General features: G+C 41.0%; 1 protein-coding gene across 10 annotated transcripts in view; it reads right to left on the reverse strand.

Annotated features, from left to right (window-relative positions):
* PSD3 (pleckstrin and Sec7 domain containing 3) overlaps positions 1-22,803 on the reverse strand; it is a 541,746-nt gene that overhangs the window by 85,270 nt on the left and 433,673 nt on the right. For all 10 annotated transcript variants that reach the window (XM_084758401.1, XM_084758398.1, XM_084758403.1 and 7 more), the window contains one exon: positions 17,060-17,103. In XM_084758401.1, coding sequence (XP_084614527.1) covers positions 17,060-17,103 — 44 coding nt within the window. The remainder of the gene's footprint in view (positions 1-17,059; positions 17,104-22,803) is intronic.

Genomic DNA, 22,803 nt, shown 5'->3' on the forward strand with positions numbered 1-22,803 from the left:
CTAAGAATTTACACTAATAGTCATTAAAAGACTTGTGTTGGGAATCTTGACTACTCTTTTATAAAGGGTAAAGCTAGACCTTTATGTCATAAGACAAAAAACAAAACTCAGTCAACTCAGGTGGATGAAAGACATAAGCATAAGAACTGACAAGCGAGGCAAGCTAAACACGAGTCAGGAGAGTGATTTCTTAGGTACGACTCCAAAAGCATGGGCAGCAAGAGCAAATCCAGATGTTCGATCAAACCATGGAGCAAACCATGGGTTACCAAGGTAAAAAAGTAGCTCTTAGAATATGTCAACAGTATTTGCAAATCATCTGAGAAGGTCTGATACATCAATACAAGAAAAAGAGAAGATAAGTTACTTTGAGAGGAAAAAAACATTAAATAAATTTTATTACACTACATCTCTATGATAGAAATATTTTATTATTGCAATTTTTAACTTTTTAAATTTAGTCTACTATGAACTCATATTTGTGTGTGTTAGAAAGATAAAATATAAATAGGTTACAGTACAAACTTTCAATTATATATTTTATATATAATAGAATACTTTTATTCTATTTTATAAGATACATAGTACTAATAAAGGAATTGTCATTTATGATAATGTTGACATTACACTAAGTGAAATGCCCTAAGTATAATAAAGGCAGATGTATGACTTCATGCAGTCTGAAGAACTGATCTTACAGGAAAACTAACATAAAGGAAGTTCGCAGTAATTAAGAGTGGGAGTGGAAGAAGGGGGTGGGAGAAATGTTGACCACAGGGTGCAAAGGTTGAGACAGGCCGGACGCTTTAGTCATCTACTGCACAGCAGCTGACCGCGCGAGCAATAACACATTGCACACTTCAGAAATGCAAAAGTCAATAAACTGATGAGTATATTAATTAGCTGGAAGGAACATTTTTTATAATGTGCAGGCACAAAAATAATCATAAATGTTACAGGACTTTTAAATTCACTTGAGAAATCAAAGATAATCCTTTGCATTGAAAAAAGTAAGTTCAAAGTTGACTTTCTAATCTTGCATGTAGAGAATTATTGCATTCTGTGTTATAGATATAATCTTACATGATGTATTTAGATGACTTGAGCAACCTAAAATGTACTCATCTGGAAGTCAGTGTATCACCATTCAGTTTACTTCACTACAGTTTATGAAAACTAAGTACTTACTTTCATCACTTCACTACCTTAGGCCATTATAACTAATCACAGGAAATATGGACCTTTGATACATTTATTTAAAAGAGAAGGCATTTGAAACGCATGGTAGCTTCAAAAATTTCTTTTTGACTTCTTTATAAATATTTGGAGATCAAAATTATAGTAGATTTCATGCTTTTCAGATAATTTCCTAGCTGGGTGTGGTGGCGCACGCTTTTAATCCAGCCCTTGGGAGGCAGAGGAAGCAGGATCGCTGTGAGTTTGAGGCCAGCCTGGTCTACAAAGCGAGTCCAGGACAGTCAAGTCTACACAGAGAAAGCCTGTCTTCAAAACAAACAAACAAACAAACAAATAAACAAACAAGAAAGAAAAAAGAAAATTTCCTGAAAAATGGCATTGTTCATTGATGACAAAGAAAGGAAACAGATCAAACACCAATCAATGAATGATTATATATATTTATATCAGGTGTGGTGTTACTCACTTACAGTCTCAGCATCTGGGAAGCAGAAGCCGTATGATCACCCCAAGTTTGGGACTTGTCTGGCCTATACAGGAAACCGCAAGTCAGGCCAGACTATATAATAAAACTGTGGGGTGAAACCTTCACATTTTACCTCAGTATTTATGGATAAATGATGCTCTGGTACATGTGTGGGAGCCATGGAGGCTAGAGATGTCACTAGAAAAATGAAACAATATTTACCCTGGAACTTCTACAAAGGACTGTTTTAAACATCAAGATTAAAAAAAAAAAAAAAAAAAAAAAGGATAGCCACTGTTTCCAAACAGTTTTAAAAAGCAGAATAATATATTTCTTAGAGGCAACAAACTAAATAAAATCTCATTTTACATAGTTTTAAGATTCTACACTTATTATAAAAATATCAATTAGTAAATATGGAACAATGTATATAGCCATATACTTTATGCACCATTCTTGGGTGTAGTTGTAGGAGCTAGCCTTAGCATTTTCTTTGAATTTTATATTTGGTGTGATTATGTGATTTTACGAAAATTCTGATTTCAAAAAAAAAAAAGCAGAAAGTGATAAATGCTTTGTTTTAAACTGCCCAATTATTAAACCTAGATTATCCTTAGAATAATGAGACGGCAATTCCAAAACTTTACTCTGAGTAATACATCAGAAATATTTAAAGATTACATAAAAATGTTTTGTATTTCCAAGTGGGACACAGTTGAAGACACTTGTTTAAGAATGAATGTTGAAGCACTATTTTTATTTAGAGTCCTGAGGCACTAAGCGTGGTCCTAGGATTTGGCAAACATGAACACAACATGAAAAACAACATGCTATAGAGTCAGCACCAAAAGCCAATCCTGTGTAACACAAAAAAATCCGTTCCTAAAACTTGTATGTTGGGTAACATGATACCAGTGAGTGTCTAGGTTCTTGGATGAAAGAGGAAAAAAGGACCATATAAGGAAATTAAATGTGAACCTCAAATAATTACCTAGTGCAGAGTAAAAAATACATACATACACAGATAATGACCACGTGATATTTTCTCCATGTTGGATATATCCCTATGCTATATTGCTTCCATTCCACGAAATAACCGGCATGGTTTTCACATATGTAACAGAGCTCTTTGCTGCACCAGAAACACCCCAGGCTAACAGATTTCTTTGTTACTCTGAGCAAACTTTTCAAGAGTACTAAGCACATGACAGACGTGGTCATGACTGCGTGTGTAAGTCATCCGAGGCCTTCACCACACATCATCTTGCTTGAAATATTTTACTGAGCTTTAGCAATTATAAATATAAATTTTAAAAATTAATTTATTTATTCACTTTACATGCCGATCATAACCCCTCCTCCCTCTCCTCTGGGTCCCATGTTCCCTCTGTCTTCCCCCTGCCTCCCTATTCCTCAGACAAGGAGAACCCCCGCCCCCCTTACCCATCAACCCCGGCTCATTAAGACCCATCAGAACCGAGCATGTCCTCTTCCCTGTGGCCTGGAGAGGCAGCCCTGCCCCCCGGGGAGTGGTCAAAAAGCAGGTAACAGAGTCCACGACAGAGGCAGCCCCTGCTCCCCTTACTAGTGGACCCACATGAAGCCTGAGCTGCCCGTAGGCTACATCCATGTAGGGGGCCTAGGTCCAGTCCATGCACGGTCCTTGGCTGGTGCTTCGGTTTCTGCAAGCCCCTCTGGGCCCTGGCTAGTTGGCTCTGTTGGTCTTCTTGTGGGCTCCTGTCACCTCCAGGTCTTTCTGTCCTTCCCCCCACTTTCCCACAAGACTCCCTACGCTTCACCCAACGTTTGGCTTTAAGTCTCATCATTTGTTTCAAACCGCTGCTGGGTGGATGCTCTCAGAGGACACAAATACTAATTTTATAACATCTGATGGACACTTAGGCTGTTTCCATGTTCTGGCTATTATGAATAAGGCTGCTATGAACATGGTTGAGCAAATTTTCTTGTTGTGTGCTGGAGCATCTTCTGGGTATATTCCAAGGAGTGGAATAGCTGGGTCTTGAGGAAGCCCTATTCCCAGTTTTCTGAGATAGCACCAGATAGATTTCCAAAGTGGCTGTACTAGTTTGCAGGGATATTTGTAGTGCCACAGTGTACAATGTCATAAGCAGTAGCTCTGCTTGCCTACTCAGGAGCTGAAATATGGCAAATTCGTCTTCACATTTTTGTATAATTTCTAAAAACTCAATGCAAAATAAATCACAATAATAATCTATAATGGTTATATGTTAGAATAATATTCTGGTTAAATAGAATCAAATACAAATGCTTTAAAATTTTCAATTGGTTCTTTCTAACTTTCTAAATTTACTATTTGACATTTTAATGACATGTTATAAACTGTTCAGGTTGGTTACGAATTCTGATGTTTGAGTACTAAAAACTGGAAGATACTCTACTAGGAAAACGGTATGTATCAAACAGAACTTTATGACAAAATAGCAAGAATGGAGGTTCTAAAATAAGTACTTCTGGTGTTATTAAGGAAGGTTTATGAATGGCCTTGTCAAGCTGGGGGTGGGGGTGGGCAGGGGGAAGAAATTCCACTTGCTCCAGATGTGGGCTGGTGCCACCTGGTGGTGGCTGTCTTTTGATCTTCAGCCCGGACTACTTAGGCGTGTGATGGCTGTGACTGCGGGACAGAAGTGCTATCTGTAGCAATCTTGTGAAAGCCTTCCTGGACCTTCTCCAGGAGGCTTGTTCATTCCCACAACATCGCCACAATTTTTTTTTTCAACATGGATGCCAGAAAATATGAAACAATCATCTTTAACCTGTGACATTATTCCTAACACAACATATTCCTAAGACAAATGTAGCACTTCATTTATTTATTTTCAACAGATGTCAAAAAGTGCCCCCGCATCAATTCTTTTGGACTTTCTGTATCAGCAACCATACAGTCGCAGACCGTCCTTTGTTTGCTAGACCTGTATGCCAACACCTTTAATCCTTTGCTCATCATTCTGCACTAGGCAGGATTTCTACCATGATATTGAAAAGCAGTGGTGAGATGAAATGGCTTTATTTCCCCACTCACCCCTTTCTGGACTGACACAGGTGAACTTTTAAGCTCAGCACAAGACTGACTCCAGCTTTCTCTAGATAGATGCTCTTTATCGTGCTGAGAAATCTTCTATTTCCAGTTTGCTGAATATTTTAACAATCATGTTTAGGTAATAAACTTTGCCTTGCTTCGTCAATATCTACTGATAAGATTCTGTGTTAGTGTATGTTGAGACATAGTCGTGTGTAGTCGTTGCTGACACTGAACTTGCTGCACAGCCAAGGACAGCCTTAAATTCCTTCCTGAGCCTTCTGAATCTGCTCTGTACGTGCTGGTATTGCTAGCATCAACTGCCAAGTTCAACTTCTGATTTTCATAATTAGTTATTTGATGCCACACATCAATTTTGAGACGTTTACCAAACTTTGCTGCACATTCAGAGAGAATCTAACATGAATGTGGTATCTACTTCTATGTACACACTGTGTGTGTGTGTGTGTGTGTGTGTGTGTGTTGTTTTTTAAAAGAATTTATTTATTTTTATGGTTGTGTTTTGAGACAGGGTTTTTCTGTACAGTCTTGGCTGTCCTGGACTCATTCTGTAGACCAAGCCAGACTCAAACTCACAGAGATCCACCTGCCTCTGCCTCCTGAGTACTTGGATCAAAGGCGTGCGCCGTTATGCCCAGTTTCTTTGTTTTTGTTTTTAAATTTTTATTTATTTTTAATTTATTCCCATTACATTCTGATTGCAGTCCGCTCCCTCATCTTTTCCCAGTCCTACCCTCCCTCCTTTCTCCCTCGCCCCCACTAGTCAGAAAGGGAGAACTCTCCTCCCCTGCTGTCTGACTCCAGCCTATCAAGTCTCATTTTGGTCTGTGAATACTAAGGGTTCTGACCTTGTGCTCATGACACACTGGTCGGTGTTTTAATGATTTTTATCTACTTTGGTGGTTACAACACGTGCAGCATGTGAGAATGCAGAGTGGCACTCCAGCTCACTTCTATATTCTTGGAGAGATTATAAAGAACTGGTCGAATTCGCTCCATAAATGTTTGGCAGAATTTACCAATAACACCATCTAGATGTGGTGCTAGTTAAGAAGGTAATAAATTACTGATTCAACTGTTTCATTGATATTGGCTAGTGAGTTTTGGCTGACATTTTCTTTAAAGAATTTGTTCCCATCATATCTGTGGGCATAGAGCTGTTTGTAATATCTCCTTATATTCCTTTAAGTGACATAACATTTGAAATTACATTTCTTTTATATCCAAAATAGGTAATTTTAATTTAAGCCTTCAATTTTTTATCCTAGTTAACACTGGATAGACCTTATCTATTTTATCAATCTTTTCAAAGAACTGACTTTAACTCTCTTAATTATCTGATCACAATTTCTACCTTAACTTTTTTTTCTTTTCTACTTACTTTGGGTTTTAATTGATTCCCCTCAATCCCAGTTTTCTGACGTAGAAAGTTATTGATTCGAAACCCCTTTTTTCCTCTAATCTATACATAAGTTGCAAAGTAATTAAACACTGATCTCACCACAGTGCACACATTATGATAAGTTGCATTTTCATTTCCTGTTAGATTAAAACTGTTAAATTTCTCTTCGGAGTCATTGGCCCCCATGGACTTTTTAAAAGCATGCTGCTTAGGTTCTCTGTTTTTAGGAGATTTTACAATTTAATTGTTAACTTCTAATTTAAGTCCACTCTAGTCTGAGGGCAAATAATGTAAGCTTTCTGATTTAACAAAAAGTGTTAAGGTATACTTTGTTGTGGCTGAAAGTGTGACTAAGTTCTCAACTCTGTTGCAATCAACCATCCAACCAATATTTGAATTCTATTGTTACTGTAGGAAGTCACCAATAGTCATCAATTACATCCAGTTTATTGATGGGGCAGTAGAACTGAACAATGTATGACTTTGACTTTTTGCCTCTGGATCTGTCATCAGTTTCATGTATAAGGTTTAGAATCGATCAGACTTTGACTTTCTGTTGACGTGGTGACGTTCCCGTTAGATGCACACATGAAGGGCTGCCGTGGCTTTTTGGAGGATAGACTATTATTATCACCAGGCACTCTTCTTCATTCCTGAATGTTTCCCTACATTTAAATCTTCTCTGCCTCAACTAATACAGCTGCTTCTGTCCTTTTCCCTAGTACTAGTCAGCACAGTCTCTTTTCCTCCATCCAGTCACTTCAGCTTACGCAGGTGTTTACATTTAAAATGGGTTTGCTGAGCTAACAGAGTGCTTTTGTTTGTAGCTTGAAATGATATACCAAAATGTAGGGTTCTCCCTCATCCCCTAAATTTACTCTACCTCCTGTTTTCTGGCCTACCTGGATCTGTGGCTTGCTGTCTGACATTGGTGGGAAATTGTCAGCCCCTGCTGGGTCGGTATCGCTTTTCCATTCTCTCTTGCTTCTTTTGCACATGGTGTCAGTACATCACGCCTGGAGTTGTCCAGTTCTCAGAGGGGCACATCTTCTGTAGTTGTTGAGTTCTCGGATATTCTGTTCTTTTAATAAATCTTAGGCCCCACCCCCCTTTTTTTCCATTCAGAAGTTCCTGCTGACATTTTAGACATTCAAGTTTTAGACATTCAAGTTTAGAGTCTTTTCTCTCACAGGTCGGCACTATTAATGGGCCCAAACACCCTACCATGTCTGTCAGTGATGCTTATATATAGCTTCCCTGTTTCGTTCTTAGAACTCCCATCTCTTTGCTAACATCTCCCATCTGTTCCTGTGGGCTGTTTACTTTACCCACTGGTGTTCTCAGCATCTTAATCAGAGTTGTTTTTACCAGAAGCACTGACCAATTCAACTTCCTTACACTATCTGACTGATTCTGGTGCTTCTTCTGTCTCTTCAAATCTTGTTCCCTGCTTTTAAGTGTGCTTTCTGGTTTTTTTTCCTTATAGCTAGAAATGTGTTATGGGAAAAAGTAAGTATATTAAATATGAGAGTAGTAATGAGATGAAGTGTGTATGTTGGGGAATGTTCTAGAATTCCAGGACTTGGTCTCAGGCTGTTAGTGAGTCTGACTTAAGACGAGGTTCTTGTATGCTCTCCATTTTTATACTTTATCCCTATCTTGGGATTGAAGTGCACATTTCTTCCTCTCTACCAGGTAGGCTTGAGCAACTCAATAGGCTCCGCCCTGCATATGCACTCCTCTAGCAGAAACATTAGAAGAGGCTGGGGTTTCAAACCCCACTCTGAATCTCCAGTCCAGCTCTGGTCACCATAACTTAGAAGCCTCATCTCAGACTTGCTTCTCAGAAAGCTACATACTTTCATCTCACTGAAAATAAACATCTAGACAAGAGAAGGCAGAATTCTCAGGAAGAGAGCTCACAGGACTCTTAAGAGGATGTCCCCATCCGGGGCATCATATCACCTGTAGGAATGCAGGTCGGACACAGCAAGTCACAGGCAGCCAAAGCCCTGTTCTCCTCCATGAAGGAAAAGCCTGGGTATGTTCCTCAGGGTACATACTCAGTGTCAGCTTAATACATATCAAAATCAAATCAAACACTACAGCCGCTGGGTGGCATCACGTTGAAGAGGATACCTAGAGGGATGCACATCACATAATGGGTAGCATCTTTTAACTGAAATATTGTCATAAATGCCCAGCACAGTTGTGTACATAGCACCGTCCAGTCAATATAAGGAGGGAAAATGCCACACAAAGTAAGCTGGATTCTTAGCACGAGGACTCTTTTTAGGAGTGGTAGAAATGGGGTAATGGATCATGGTAGTTGTTTGAGTTAATAGTTCATTTTTAAAGAAAACCATGGGCTTATACCTAAGTGGAGTTTATAAACTAATCAACCAAACACTTCAAAAAAGCAGGTCAATGTGGTTGCTGGAGTACATTGCTAAATTGGAAAACAAACTGGTGAGCTTAGTAAAACAGTGGAGATTTGTACTGGGCTCTCTGCTGTTCTACATTATGATGCCATAAGGCAGGAGGAGTTTAAAATGGGTCTGTCCTTATCACTTACCAAAAATAAAAGCAAAGCATGTTGATGAACCTCAAAGCACTAATGCAAGTATGAAACACTTTGCGTTTTATTTTCTTTAAAAAAAAAAAGCCTGTTTGGGCCTAGACCTTCTAAATGTAAAAGTGTAGCTGTGCTTTTATTTAAAGGGTTGAGCTCTGTGGGGTGTCCCTTAATATCAGTAAGAATGCTGACAGATGTGAAGATGAGAGCTCGTTGCTTTGCTGTCTAAATAAAAATCTATTTTTAACAATGGTAGTGTTTAGCTTTCTAAACTAGCTGTCTAAATAAAAATCTATTTTTAACAATTGTAGTGTTTAGCTTTCTAAACTAAGAACATTATATCTGGTGGCCACAATATGTTCCTTAAAGAAAATGTTTTAGAAATACACTGAGGTCAAATCTGATAAGAGACTTGCAAAAATCCTATTAGGAATTTTTAACAGTCAAGTAACTTCCTTTAGCCCTATTAATATGGCTAATTTTTCTTGCATTTTGAAAAGACATCTGTATTAAGATGTAGAGATAGGTAAATGATGAAATCCAAACAAATATTGACTAATATATTCAGGGCCTATGCATACTGTAGATCACTTAAAATCATGGTTTTTGTACCATTCTTTTCTAAAAAGCAAAAGTTAGCAAATTCTATAGATGATATCAAATCCTACATGGCCAATGTATTAGAAAAACATTTCTTGACAGTCCAGCCCCCAGAATTCCTTCTGCCTTGGTGACTCCAAAATCGCCTTAGGACAAGCAGGATGGTAATATTATAGTCAGGCCCCATCTACTCACCAACTGGATGACGTTGCGTCTTCCCAGCTGAAGAAGTGAAGATGAGGCCAGCTTTATCTATGCTAACGCCATCATCACAGGGAACTGTTAAAACACCCTGAGAATCTATCTCAGTGCCATCACTTTGAGACAGTACTTATGCACGAAACACATCTTGTGTCTTTTTCCCCCTTTCTGAATTTGCATTTGAAAAGTGAAGAATTTGGTAGCAAATTACTCCAGTTTCCTATATGCCTGAATTATATACATCTGAGAAAGGCACCTTTTTAACTGAGAGGGAACAAGGAACGCTTCTAGATGAGATGTATGGGCTATGGTCTAGGTTAACGAGATGACATTTTATAGATGTGTCTAAGTTTTCTCCAAGTTACCAGCTCTGAAATCTTGCTTTCTTTTTTTTTTTATTTTTTTTATTAATTTATTCTTGTTACGTCTCAATGGTTATCCCATCCCTTGTATCCTCCCATTCTTCCCTCCCTCCCATTTTCCCCTTATTCCCCTCCCCTATGACTGTGACTGAGGGGGACCTCCTCCCCCTGTATATGCTTATAGGGTATCAAGTGCCACCAGGTCTCCTCCTCCAGGGGACATGGTCAAACCTTGCTTTCTTAAAACGTGCAAGGCCAGGACAGAGATTGATCTATACTCAGGATCAATTCTACATAACTGATTTCCAGATAATACGTCTTCTGCTCAAAATCTTAAGTTAAATGTCAATTTCTAGTCACTGTGGTTTTTTAGATATTCAACTTTTCTTTTAAGTGAAACAAAATAATGTGGTTCTTTACGACACTTCCACACAGTGACACATGACACAGTGCCTGCCATGGTAGGAATATGAACATAAGCCAAGAAAGCAATGGCACAAAGAGGAAACGGCTGTGGTCATCTTTCCCGTAGAAATAACTTTATCTCAGTGTCAAAAATCTTCCGAGAAAGGGCTGGAGATGTTGCTCAGGTGGCAGCGTGTTTGCCGAGCATGCGTGAGGTCCTCGGTTTGATCTCTAGCACTGTATGAACCTGGGTGTGGTGTGGCATGTCTACAACACCAGCATGCAAGATTCAGAGCAGGATAATCACAGGTTCAAGGTTACACTCAGCTACAAAACCAGGCGAAGAGCAGCTGCCCTACATGAGACTCTGGTGTTGTTAATTTAACTAATGGAGCTAACCACACTTTCCGCTAGAACAGTCCTGTTAATCCAAAGGCAGACAAGGGAATTTCAACTCTTATTACTAGATGGTTTTGATGTGGCGAGAAGGGAAAGCTCAGAGGGAGAATTACAAGAGAAAAAAAATGATAAAAAGGAAACCTAAATGAAAGGAAAGAAATTATCTTCATAAGTAAAGGTAGCACATTTAAGTCTGAATTGCAAAAAGGATGTCTTGTGTAAAAACAAAATGATTTGTTTTTCGAGGATCACTAATTCCCACAGAGGAACTGAGACTACATTTTAATTATTATGTATTATTACTGAAAATTAAGATCAATGCTGAGTTAAGTGAAATACGAAAAGGAAATCAAAAAGTAAGAATTAAAAAAAAGCTCTCAGGAGTCATTTCTTGAAAAAAGACTTTAAGAGACTATACAGAAAAATGGAAGTAATAATTTCAGATCAGACCCTTGGGTTAGACAGAATTAAAGTGTTCAGCCACAAGGACAAGTAATAAGTTGCTCCATGTCCTCTCCAGCCCTCAAGCTTTCTCTGTAACTCTCAGAGAAGATTTCTAGACAAGAGGACGTGTGTACACAGGTACAGGCATACCCTCCTCATAAACTTTCTCACACAATCTCACCATACACACATACAAACACACCATACAACACACATAAAACAAACATACTTATACCACACACATCACATGTATACATTTATGCCATACAGAATCACACCACACACTCACAGCACACACACACATACACACTCACACCACAAACACACACATTAACACCACACAACACACACTCATGCCACACACCACAGACAAACATACACCACACACACACACACACACACACACACACACACACACACACAAACACACACAATTAGACACAGCAGTAAAGAAGCGTGAAAGTCTTGAAAGGGTTTTTTTCCTACTTTCTGATGTCAGCAAATCCGTCTCTTAGCAACTATGGTACCAGAAAGGACAGGCACAATTCAAGTTCACAAGAAGGGACGTTTCATTGTGGCTCTTTGCAGCCCTGCTTGGCAACGTGCAGGGCTATTCTAACCATGAGGAGGGACAGAAGGAGCCCAACAACGCCACTACACCACATATGAAGCAACAACGAGCCACTATTTGAGGGCAGACAAGAAACCATTTAACTTAGCAGAACAGGTAACAAAGGCTCTGAAATGGTCTCACCATAGGATGAATTGGTAGGGAAATATGAAGTAGCAAAGATTATTCCACAAAGCAGCTATAAAATGTTTACTCAGACTTAAAATGAGAGGCAAGAGCAAAGCACTGAGAACAGACGTATGAATGAGATAACCTCGTGGGTCAGTATTGAAAACGGTTACCTCGTGACTTCATTAAAGGGAGACCGGCACATACTTTCTAAGGGGGACTCCTTGTAACTCCTAAGTGTGGACGCCATAGAGTTATAACAACAATCATAGAGGTTAAAGCACCAAATTCATTATTTTTCTTCTAAATACCATTGTATGTTTTTTACTTTGCCACATTGCTAGTTGTGTTCCCTGAAGGTCTGCATGTGGGTATATTTTAAACAAGGCTAGAATCAGCTACGCATGCCATCTTATCTGTCCTACTCTCTGCTTTGATTTTTTTTTTTTTTTTGTAAACATGAACTATGAATTGCCTTAAAGCTAAGGAAAATGCCTCAGGCTGTATATACAGATTTTTGTTCTTTCAGAATTCCCAGCATACTGTACAGGTCAAAGCAGTTCAACAAATAGATGCTTTTATGAATAATGAACAGCTGAGAAAAGGAATGTACACGGGGAAATGGTAATTTTTCTCTATGAGGTGGCTGAGCGCTTTCAGCAGCCAGACAGCTCTGTGTCCCCATCAGCACAGTTTCCATCCTTTCACTCTCTGGTGGCCTCTCCTCCCCTCACACTTCGTTCTTATTAGGAGCAGACCTGCACTTTGTCTCATACTCTACACTTGGCCAGGCCCAGAAGAAGAACTAAAGAATGGAACAGATGAATGGGGAATGCTCACTATCTAGCTGTGTAGTAATACCTGTAATCCTATGGGAGTCTGATGGGGACACACAAATACAAGACTCCAACATGCACTGTTGCCAAAGCCTGACACGAAAACATTCAGGCATGATTTCTGCTCTGCAAAGGTGTGCACTGTCATAACACTGTGTACCTACAGAAGCCAGGCACAACACCACAGGAAACAGACCCTGGCTTTGCCATGGTTCCAGCTGAATATTTTTGAAACTACAGATGAATGCGTCTTGATTTCAGTTTTCTTTATATACAGAGAGAAGGCTCTATGCCACAGCCACAACTTCCCAAAACTCCGTAAGTACACATGAAAAAGAAAAATGTTTAATGAAACTTAAAAAAAAAAAAGTGTTCACTTTACATTCCAGTTATAGCCCCCTCTCATATCTTCATTGTTCCTCCCCTGGTCCAGAGAAACAGGAGCCCTGCTCTCCTAACATCTGACCTCAGCTGACCCAGTCTCATCGGGACTGCCTGTATCCTCTTCCTCTATGATGGGAAAGACCACCCCGCCAGGGGGAAGTGATCGTCGTGTGTAAAATCATTGAAGGGATTCCTGATCAAGTGTACATAATCTGACAAACTCCGCAACCGCAGCCTCCCTCCTGTAGTTGTGTTCTGAGATTGTCTTTCCAGAATGCAGCTCCTCGTACAGCATTTAAATTCCTTCTATAGCATCGCGTCCCCTTGCCCCCTCCTCATGTCCTCCTCCTGGCGCTGGGGACCGAGCCTGGTGTTCTGAACGTGACAAGCACACGCTCGCCGCTGACCTGCACAACCAACCTTTCCTACAGCCTTTCATGGAATCTTCATTACATGTACACGTTACGGTAAACAATGCATGGAAAAGTCCGACATGCATCATTTCCCCACAGAACCTGGAGTCTAATGAAATTTTTATGGCAAATAGCTATAATGTGGAGTATAAACTTACAGTGTTGTCAGATAAAGTAAAACATAGATAACTTCTGGTTGCCGAGGCCAAGAAAGACCAAAAGGAGTGGGTGTCATCTAAGCTGAGCTGTGATGGATTTGGGGAACGATCACAAGCAGAGAACGGAGAGAAAGTCAGCAAGCCATGGGTCAAGCACTGGTAACTGCACTGACTCGAAAGGAGGACTGCGTGAAGAGTGAGAACAACGGTGTGCAGTGAAATGCACTTCAGGCACGATGTGGACGGCCTGCTTGATGTTCTACAGCAGAGGGATGCTTCAGTCAGGTTAGTGTAGAAGGAAGCAAGAGACTTACACACAGACAGACAGACATACACACACAGACACACACAGACAGACACACACAGACACAGACACACACACACACACACACACAGACACACACACACAGACACACACACACACACACACAGAGACACACACACACAGACACACACACACACACAGACACACAGACAGACACACAGACACACAGACAGACACACACACAGACAGACAGACACACACACTTACGTGCTTCAAGACCTATGAGGGGCAGCAGCATGACTGGAGGGGAGGATATTTCTTAAAGCCAAGTCTAGAGAAATTGTAGGTGAAGTCAAAGGTTACACAGGAGCCAAAACCCAGGCAGGCAGCAAATTACTAATGCTCATAAAGGCTACCAGGAGATGACGCACACAAGTGCTGAGCCAATGCGTGCAGCGCAGTGTCAAGGTAACCGAAATCTAGGAAGGCAGACCGAACTGCACTTAGATCAGGGAAAGTCCGCATCGAGGCAGCCAGTGGATAGGGTTTAAGGAAAGAGTGACAATGGTGACCTTAGAAGACACTCTGCAGTGCACACCCAACATGCAAGGATGAGAAGTGGAAAGCGAGTCAGAGCAAGAGAGGTGTGAGAGCTGGCAGGGCACCATGCTGCCATTAGACACGCGATGCATGCAGGGATAACGCAAGGAAGAACACCCGTGCGATGAAGCCGAGGTACAAAACTGTTTGCTGAGGTTAGCTCTGCAAATACTAGGTTCAGTCATGTATAGCTGTGCTATAAACTGCAAACTGAAACAAATCCTTCCACCTCAAGTTGATTTTGTTTGTGGTGTTTTATCACGGGAATGTAAAGCGAAGCAGGGCAGACACCTTGTTTTCCTCCACACTGCCACACCCATCCCCATCACGTTCCCTTTATTGGTTTATATTCACTCTATACAACCCAACACTGTTCTTTTTCTTTTTAAATATTTATTTATTATGTATACAATGCTCTGCCTGCATGTACCCCTGCACACCAGAACAGGGCATCAGATCACATTATAGATGGTTGTGAGCCACCGTGTGGGTGCTGGGAATTGAACTCAGGACCTTTGGAAGAACAGCCAGTGCTCTTAACCTCTGAGCCGTCTCTCCAGCCCCCAACTGATATAAACACTGATATAAAGTAAAATTCAGAAAACCGGATACCAGAACTGGAAAGGCACCTGCAATGATTCTATCCAACTCCTTCATTTTATAGAGGAAGGAAGTTAAAAAGTTTATTAGCGGCCACAGTGCCTTACTTTTATTCTTTATAAAAACAAATCAGCATACATACAAGCATACGGATGAAGGATAAAAAGAGAGAAGAGGAGGGAAAGAGAAAAGTAGAACCTGAGCTTGCCCAACTACAGAATTAGGTGTCAACTGAAGTGCAGTCTGTTTTATGGTGAGGGCTACAGAATAGTTCTGGGTCCTCCTGTAAGTCACCCGAGACACATTCACTGATTTTAACCAGGTCTACAGACAGGGAAAACCACCCTCAGATCTGACTCTGCATCCCAAGTTTCTAAGTAGGATGCCTGGTGCCCTTGGGAGTCAGCAGAGGATGTAGGATCTCCTGCAACTGGAGTGATGGCTGTAAATTGCTGTGTTGGGTGCTGGGAGATGACCTTGGTTCTCTGCAAGTGCAGCGGGTGCTAAGAATGTTACAAAGTACTCCGTGAAATGATAGGTTGCTTTTAAGTGAGCTTCATCATGTATAAACATATGTGCATAGACATGTATAGACATGCACTTCCAGGTACTAAATTCCTAAACAGACTCTTTCACTTGTATCAATAATACATGGCTTAGTGGAACAATGCAAGTGGTACTGACTTTAAAAATTCATCGAGAGGGAGAGAAAAAGAGAGGGAGGGAGTGTGCGTGCATGTGTGTGTGTGTGTGTGTGTGTGTGTGTGTGTGTGTGTGTAGGGGGTAGGCACAACACTGGGTAAGGTGCATAGGCACCAGCCTGTCATGCTGCATGTGGAACTCAAGGGACAACCTGTAGAAGTTGGTTCTCTCTCACCATATGGGTCATGTGGGTCCTGGGAATCCAACTCAGGTCATCAGGCTTTCTAGTAAGTGCCTTTACCAGCTAAGCCATTTCACCAGATTAAAAAAAAAAAAAACGTTGTGTATTTGTGAAAAATTAACAAGTATTGTTGGCTTATATACAGTTAAGTACAGTCTATCTAAACAGTATTTCCTAAAGCACATAGCCTGAAACAATACAGTTTATTCTCAGAAGACTGAGGTTTTTTTTTTTTTTTTACTTTTAGAGACTGCTAATAATATGTAATGACAATGCATGTATTCCCAACACTTGGGAGGCAGAGGCAGGAGGATCTCAGTGATTTCGAGGCGAGCCTGGTCTACAAAGTGATTCCAGGACAGCCAAGGCTACACACAGAAACCTTATCTTTTAAAATTAATAATAATAATAATAATAATAATAATAATAATAATAATAATAATAATAATAATAGGGGGAGGAGGTGGTGGTGGTGGCGGCGGCGGCGGTAGTGGCAGCACTGAATATACGAGAAAACTTCAAGACTTAAACCACTGGCCATTTTAACTTAATGAATTATTTCTCAAGCTTATCTACCCATAAAACCTTTTCCCTCTTCTCATCAATATAAAGTCACATCACAGGATGACTAGTACCGTAAGAAACCTTCATCTACGATGACAGGAAGAAGAGAATTCAAATGACTAGACGCTGCACGCGGCATGCACATTAGGCTTTGGAATAGGCACGCTTTTGCCAACGGGTTCTCCCTTAGGATGCCATTTTCAAAGGATGCCTTAGAAGGAGACCAATGGCTGATGGACACAGCAACCCCAGCAAAGGAAGACTGCTGAGTACCAGCACCCCCACCAGCAACAACAAAGAGCCCTCAGGGTTTACTTTGGCTTCATACAGAGCAGATAAGACAATTGACATAAAATAAGAACTGGTTATGCATAGTTAACGCTCTAAAATTACCCCCAAGGCATAAAGAAAAGTAGTAAAAAACAAAACAAAACAAAAACAACCCAGCCCAGCACATTACTAAAACGCTGCTGACTAGCATACTCACACTGCCCATTCAAGCTTCTCGTTCTTGATTGAGTTGTACAGCGCCTGTGAACAGAAGACATAAGAGCAAATTATTCTTATTACTCCCTTCCATAAGCCAAGTTCTGTAAAGGTGCAAAGCCAAAGGCTTCAGTGACTTTCTGAGTGGCTTCCTCAGACCTCCTCATTCAGGGACCATCTTAACTGGACCAGCCTGAGGGCTCTGGGTCAAGCAGCACGGACTCCAGGAGGTGAGGAGTTCACAGGGGGGAGGCAAACGACCATTTCAGGAAACAAAGGACCATGCACTAAGTAAGAACTGTCATTTATAAGCAACACACACTGCTCTAGGTTGCATCTCAGTAGAACTGGGCTATGACTGAACTTAGGCAGAGCATTCTATTTCATTCATTTAAACATGGTCTGTCAGCTTCATTAATAGGGGCTTTAAGGGTAGTCATAACCTCCAATAATGAGGGAAATGTGATTGCTCCTTGCTACCCTGAAAAGACACATGGAAGGCGGCCTTACCCTGAAAAGATACATGGAAGGCAGCCTTAAGGCAGATATGGAAAGGCATCCTGGTATAGTGGTATATTTTCTACACTATTGGCTGAAGTGGTTCTTTTTCTTCTAAAGTCATAATTCTCTCTACAGTTCAATGAGTGATCATATATATATATGATCACATATATATATATATAGAGAGAGAGAGAGAGATAATAAAAGAGACAGAGAGCTTCGCTAGGGATTGGAGAAACAGAGACATAGCATATTGACTAAGACAGCTTCCCTGACCCTCCCAGACCAGAACCAATATTCCATATAAAGTCCTTGTGATCAGTAACACTACCCAGGAAAATGATGTAATTTAGAAATAAGACAAAATAAGGAGAGATACATTTCTAAGATGCAAAGCCATGGCAAAAATAATACGGAAAAAATAATAAGACATATAATGCCAGAAGTTTTTCCCAATAAAGTCTTGGGCCGTTAGAGCTTGAATGCTCAGCAATGGCCATCTTCTCTGAGGCAGGGAAGAGGGGTCAGAAACCATTCAGCCACTTGTCAGATGAGGAGAGGCAGGATTCAGAAGGGTGACTGAGTGTGTGCACGTCAGCAGAAAGCGATGGTCCTCCCATAGCAAATCCTCTTCCTATTAAAGCACTTCCACACTTAATGGAAGTACACTGAAACGACCACTTTTGTCAAAGTGATAAGGAAAGTAACCAACATAGCTCCCTAATCCAAAACAAAACAAAATAAAACAACAACAACAACAACAACAACAACAACAACAACAAAAACCACACAGCAACAAACCCTGACACAATGCCACAGATGGGGAATGCCACACCCTGACACCTTGCTTTCAATCAGGTGAGGTAGTGCACACATGTAAGCCTAGCTAGCACGTCACGTGGGAGGCTGAAGCAGACAGAAGGGTTTGAGATAAGCCTGGACCAACAACAGTTTCAGCCTCAGCCTGAGATCTATGCTGAAAAAAGTAAAGAAAAAAAATTATGAACAAACTTTTATATAAGTACTGTGCAAGCTCGCCCTCAGACAGTGCATATAACAGATGAACTCCCTGCTCAGATTCGGGCTCCTTCTCAAGATGATATGTAAGATATGCAAATATGGAATATTGAATATATAAATACCGCAGAACAGGCAAAAAGTTTGAAACCCAAACTATACTATCAACTTCCCTCCTTGTCTTTCTGATGTACGTGAAGAAATAACAGGTGACATTCTGCCACGCGCATCCCAAGTGTTCCCACACTAACAGGCCGTGTAAGAACTATGTGAGCTTTTTCCCTCGCTCTTTTGAGGCAGCTCTCCTATAACTCAAGCTGACCTCCAGTTCAGTTCACAGTGGAAAATGATCTTGAACTCCTCCACGTCCTGTCTCTGCCTCCTGTGCGCAGGGAGAAGAGGACCACGTCACCCTACCTCCCTTTTTACTGTGATATTCCGGATCGAACTCACAGGGCACTGTGCGTGCTAGGCAGGCACTTGATCGACTGAGCTACACTGCACCCCGAACTCAGGAGTTCTTTTAGCTTCAAATGTCAAACCCCTAAACTTCACTGTAAAGGTGCCGGTGAACTTTTGTAGCCACAGTATAAAAAGGTATGAACAGAATTAGGGTCAGAGATGTGGAAATTATATCTCCTTTATCTTTTCTTTCTTTCTCGTCTCTTTCTACACCAAACATCTCCAATGCCCATTTCTCATAAGAACTGTCCTCTGTAAGCAATGCATATCCACACCCTTGAGTTTCTAATGAGAAAACAAAGGGCTCTTCCTTCCGGGTCCAGCTGTTGACGCCCGCCCTCCATGACGACATTCTCATTGGGGTTAACTATGCTCATGTACTAGACAGAGAGGTTTCTAGGGCCTGGTTGTGACTTAGAGTACTGGTGGTGTCTGTTAGGAGACAGCAGTCTAGGGCTAGTGACTACACTAGCAAAACCATCCTGGGCTCAGCCATATGCTGACTCTGTTTATGACTCATTCGGCAGTACAGGAAGCAAAGCGAAGCAACAGCATAAATGAGTGCCACGGGACATTCGCCACCTCTGACTCCATTCACCGTCTCTCCTCCGCCTCCTGCCGGCTTCTCTGAGGGGTATCTATCTGTCAGAGTTCCCGCTGCCTTCTCCCTGTAGGTAGGGCCGAATCACCACAAAGGGATTTCTGAGCTGAAAGGGGTGAAAACTACATTGTTGCATTAGGACGAGGAAGGTGAACCGGAGGACGATCAACGTCTCTCAAGAAGCTGAAGATATTCTCCCAAACCTAACTGTGAGACAGCATTTCTTCTCACCTCCTTTGGGGTGTGGGGGTTTCTTTTGGTACTGGGTTGAATCTAGGACATTTCTAGCTAAAGCACCTCCCTGCCCGCCCCCACCCCCAGTTTTCTATTTACATTTACAATCATCAATTACATTCTTTCCTCCTAATCCTAAACTTTACAGCTCTGTATGCTCCTGCCCTATGTTAAGGACTTGAGAGAAAAGGCAAAAAAACTTATGCTTCTTTTAGAGGGATTCAAATAATGCAGGGCACTGGAAGATTCTATTCTTAAAAGATAAGCGTCACAGAAGAGTCACGGTTGCTAGGACACATGCTTTCAAGTACCTTTGTCAGTGAGGACAAGCTTGCTAAAATGACCCTGACCTCCCAGCCCACTTGCAATCAAATGTATTGGCCAGGTGAGGGGCTAAAATTGGAGGTGCAGGTTACAGCTCAAACAAAATAAAACAAAAAACCAAACAACAACAACAAAAAAAAACCTTGCACCTGGGAAGGAAGATGGTTCCGTTAGTCCTCGCCATTTAAGCATGAGAACTTCAGTTGTGACTCTTGGTACCTACACTTTGTTTACAAACAGATGCAGGTAGATTCCTGTTACTCTGTGGTCCAGCTGAGTCAGTAAATAAGACATAAGAGTGCCCGAGGAAGATACCCAGATCTTTGGACTATTCTGTTTCTCTGTCTCTGTCTCTGTCTCCCCTCCCCTCCCTCCCTCCCTCCCTCCCTCCCTCCCTCCCTCCCTCCCTCCCTCTCCTCTCTCTTGCTCCCTCCCTCTCTCTCTCTCCCTCTCTCTTCATACAAGCATGCACGCACACATAGGTGCGCACACACACACAGAGTGGTGGTGTTAATTCTTCACATAGCTAGAGACAAATTATCTGGCTTAGCCAGGACATCAGGATTTGTGGATTAACAATGTCCTGGCAGGCTATCCACTCCCGCTTGGACTGGCAATGGGGGTAGAGTGGGGAAAAAATACCATAGGCACACACCGTGAGGTGATGCCTGCTGTGGAGGCTAAATGACATAGCCCCAAAGATGCCTATGTCCTAATTCTTAAAACCTCTGAATATTTCCTTATATGGCAGAAAATCTTTAGATCAAATTGAAAAGAGTTTATGATGGGGAAAGTCTGTGGGTGGGCTCTAAATGTAATCACAACTATCTTTGCAAGAAGAAGGCTGAGGGCAATTTAAAGAAGCAGAAAAGAAGGCAAAAGAAAAAAGGAACAAGGAGGGTGGAGTAATGCAGGCATCAGCCAAGGTTCCCCAGCAACCCCAGAAGCTGGAGAAGACGGCGAACAGAGTCTCCTTTGACCTGTCCCAGGGAATGCAGCTCTGCCTTCACATGAGGCTCCCGGCTCCCAGCTCCGAAACTGTATTGCTGAGCTTTTTAAATACAATGCATTTGTGGTCAACTGTTACAGCAGCCACAGAAAACCAATGCACGAGGGTATAAATGAAAGGCAGATATCTTAATAAAAGTAATTTCCAGAAATATTTTCATGCCAGTCCCTAGATAAAGGTATCTTTTAATTTATGGATATTACCGGAAAGTATGAGAGTATACAAGAAAAACTTGTCAAGTAACTTACAAATCCCTGAACATTTAAAATCTGGACCCTTCCCTAGATCTCCAGAGCTTTCCTTAAGAATTCTGCATGAATTATCAGCAAATCTTTCAAATGTCACTTAGACACAATGCCCTAGCTAAATGCCACTGTTTTCTGAGCTTAACAATCTGGTCTCTAGTTGAAATTTCTGTAACTTATCCCAGGAAATGAAATAAATAAATAAATGAAATAAATAAAATGACCCTTTCTCTGACACTAAACAGGACAGATGTTTCTTGAAATCTGAAGATGATTAATTTTAAGAATGAGAAAGCAAAACAAATTGCTTAAATCACAGAAATATGGGAATTTGGTCTAAATTTACTTTTAAGTCTTTGTTTCTTACTTCTGCTTGCTTCTCAGAGATGATAAGATGCCATTTTATTCAAAGCTTAGCACCTCCCTGGCAGCCCACACAGGCTCTGAGATCTTTTCCTATTACCACATTGTATAATCAGGAGTCTCTCTCTGTTTCCCCAGAAGCACATTTTGTGTAGTTGACAGAACGCATGTATTTTAGTTAAAGCATTTCTAAATTCCAGTGATGTGTTTTACTCTGTGGATCCTGAATACTTATGAAAAACATGGAAAATGTTATATAACTTCTATTGTTAATGAAACTGATAATGACAATAGTGGAATTTATACCACCACGGTTAACGGGTCCCTATAAATGCCCATATCCCTGAGCCCACTGAAGTCCAAAGGGCATGCTACTTGAGAGGAGACAAAAATCACAAGCCATCTAGTGGGTACTTCCTACTTTGGTCCATATTCAAGGGAACAAATGCATCTGGTTCGTGTTTTTCCACATCTATAATCAGATTCAACTTCTGGACCAAGCCAGCAGAACAGTTAACTTTGTGCTGTAGTGCATGGACAAACCAGAATAACAGCCACAAGCATGTCTAAGCACAAATGGACACACCATCACGGGTCCACAATAGCAATGGAAAGATGTAGAAGCCCTTACCTTAATGGGAGGGAATACGAGGTACAATAATACACCTGAGCACTCTGTAGAAATGATGGCGGCATAATGCCTTCAAGAGGCTCTTATATAAGGAATACAACATTTGCAGCTAACCCTGGCTGACTTTGCCAGGCTGAGAATTAGTCACCTGACAGACTCTATTAACTTATTTCTTCCCACATATAACATACAAGACACTTTCACACAGTGGGTTCAATAAACGACATTGTTTTATTAATGTTTTCAAAGAAAAATTCATAGAAAAGACATTCAGAGAAAAAAATATCTAAGAATACCAGAGGTAGAGGTGGAACACTGACCTCTAAACTGTCTACTGAAAACAGATAGTTAGTTTACC

Source organism: Acomys minous (assembly GCF_964271855.1).
Source record: "Acomys minous genome assembly, chromosome: 15".
NCBI classification, from domain to species: domain Eukaryota; kingdom Metazoa; phylum Chordata; class Mammalia; order Rodentia; family Muridae; genus Acomys; species Acomys minous.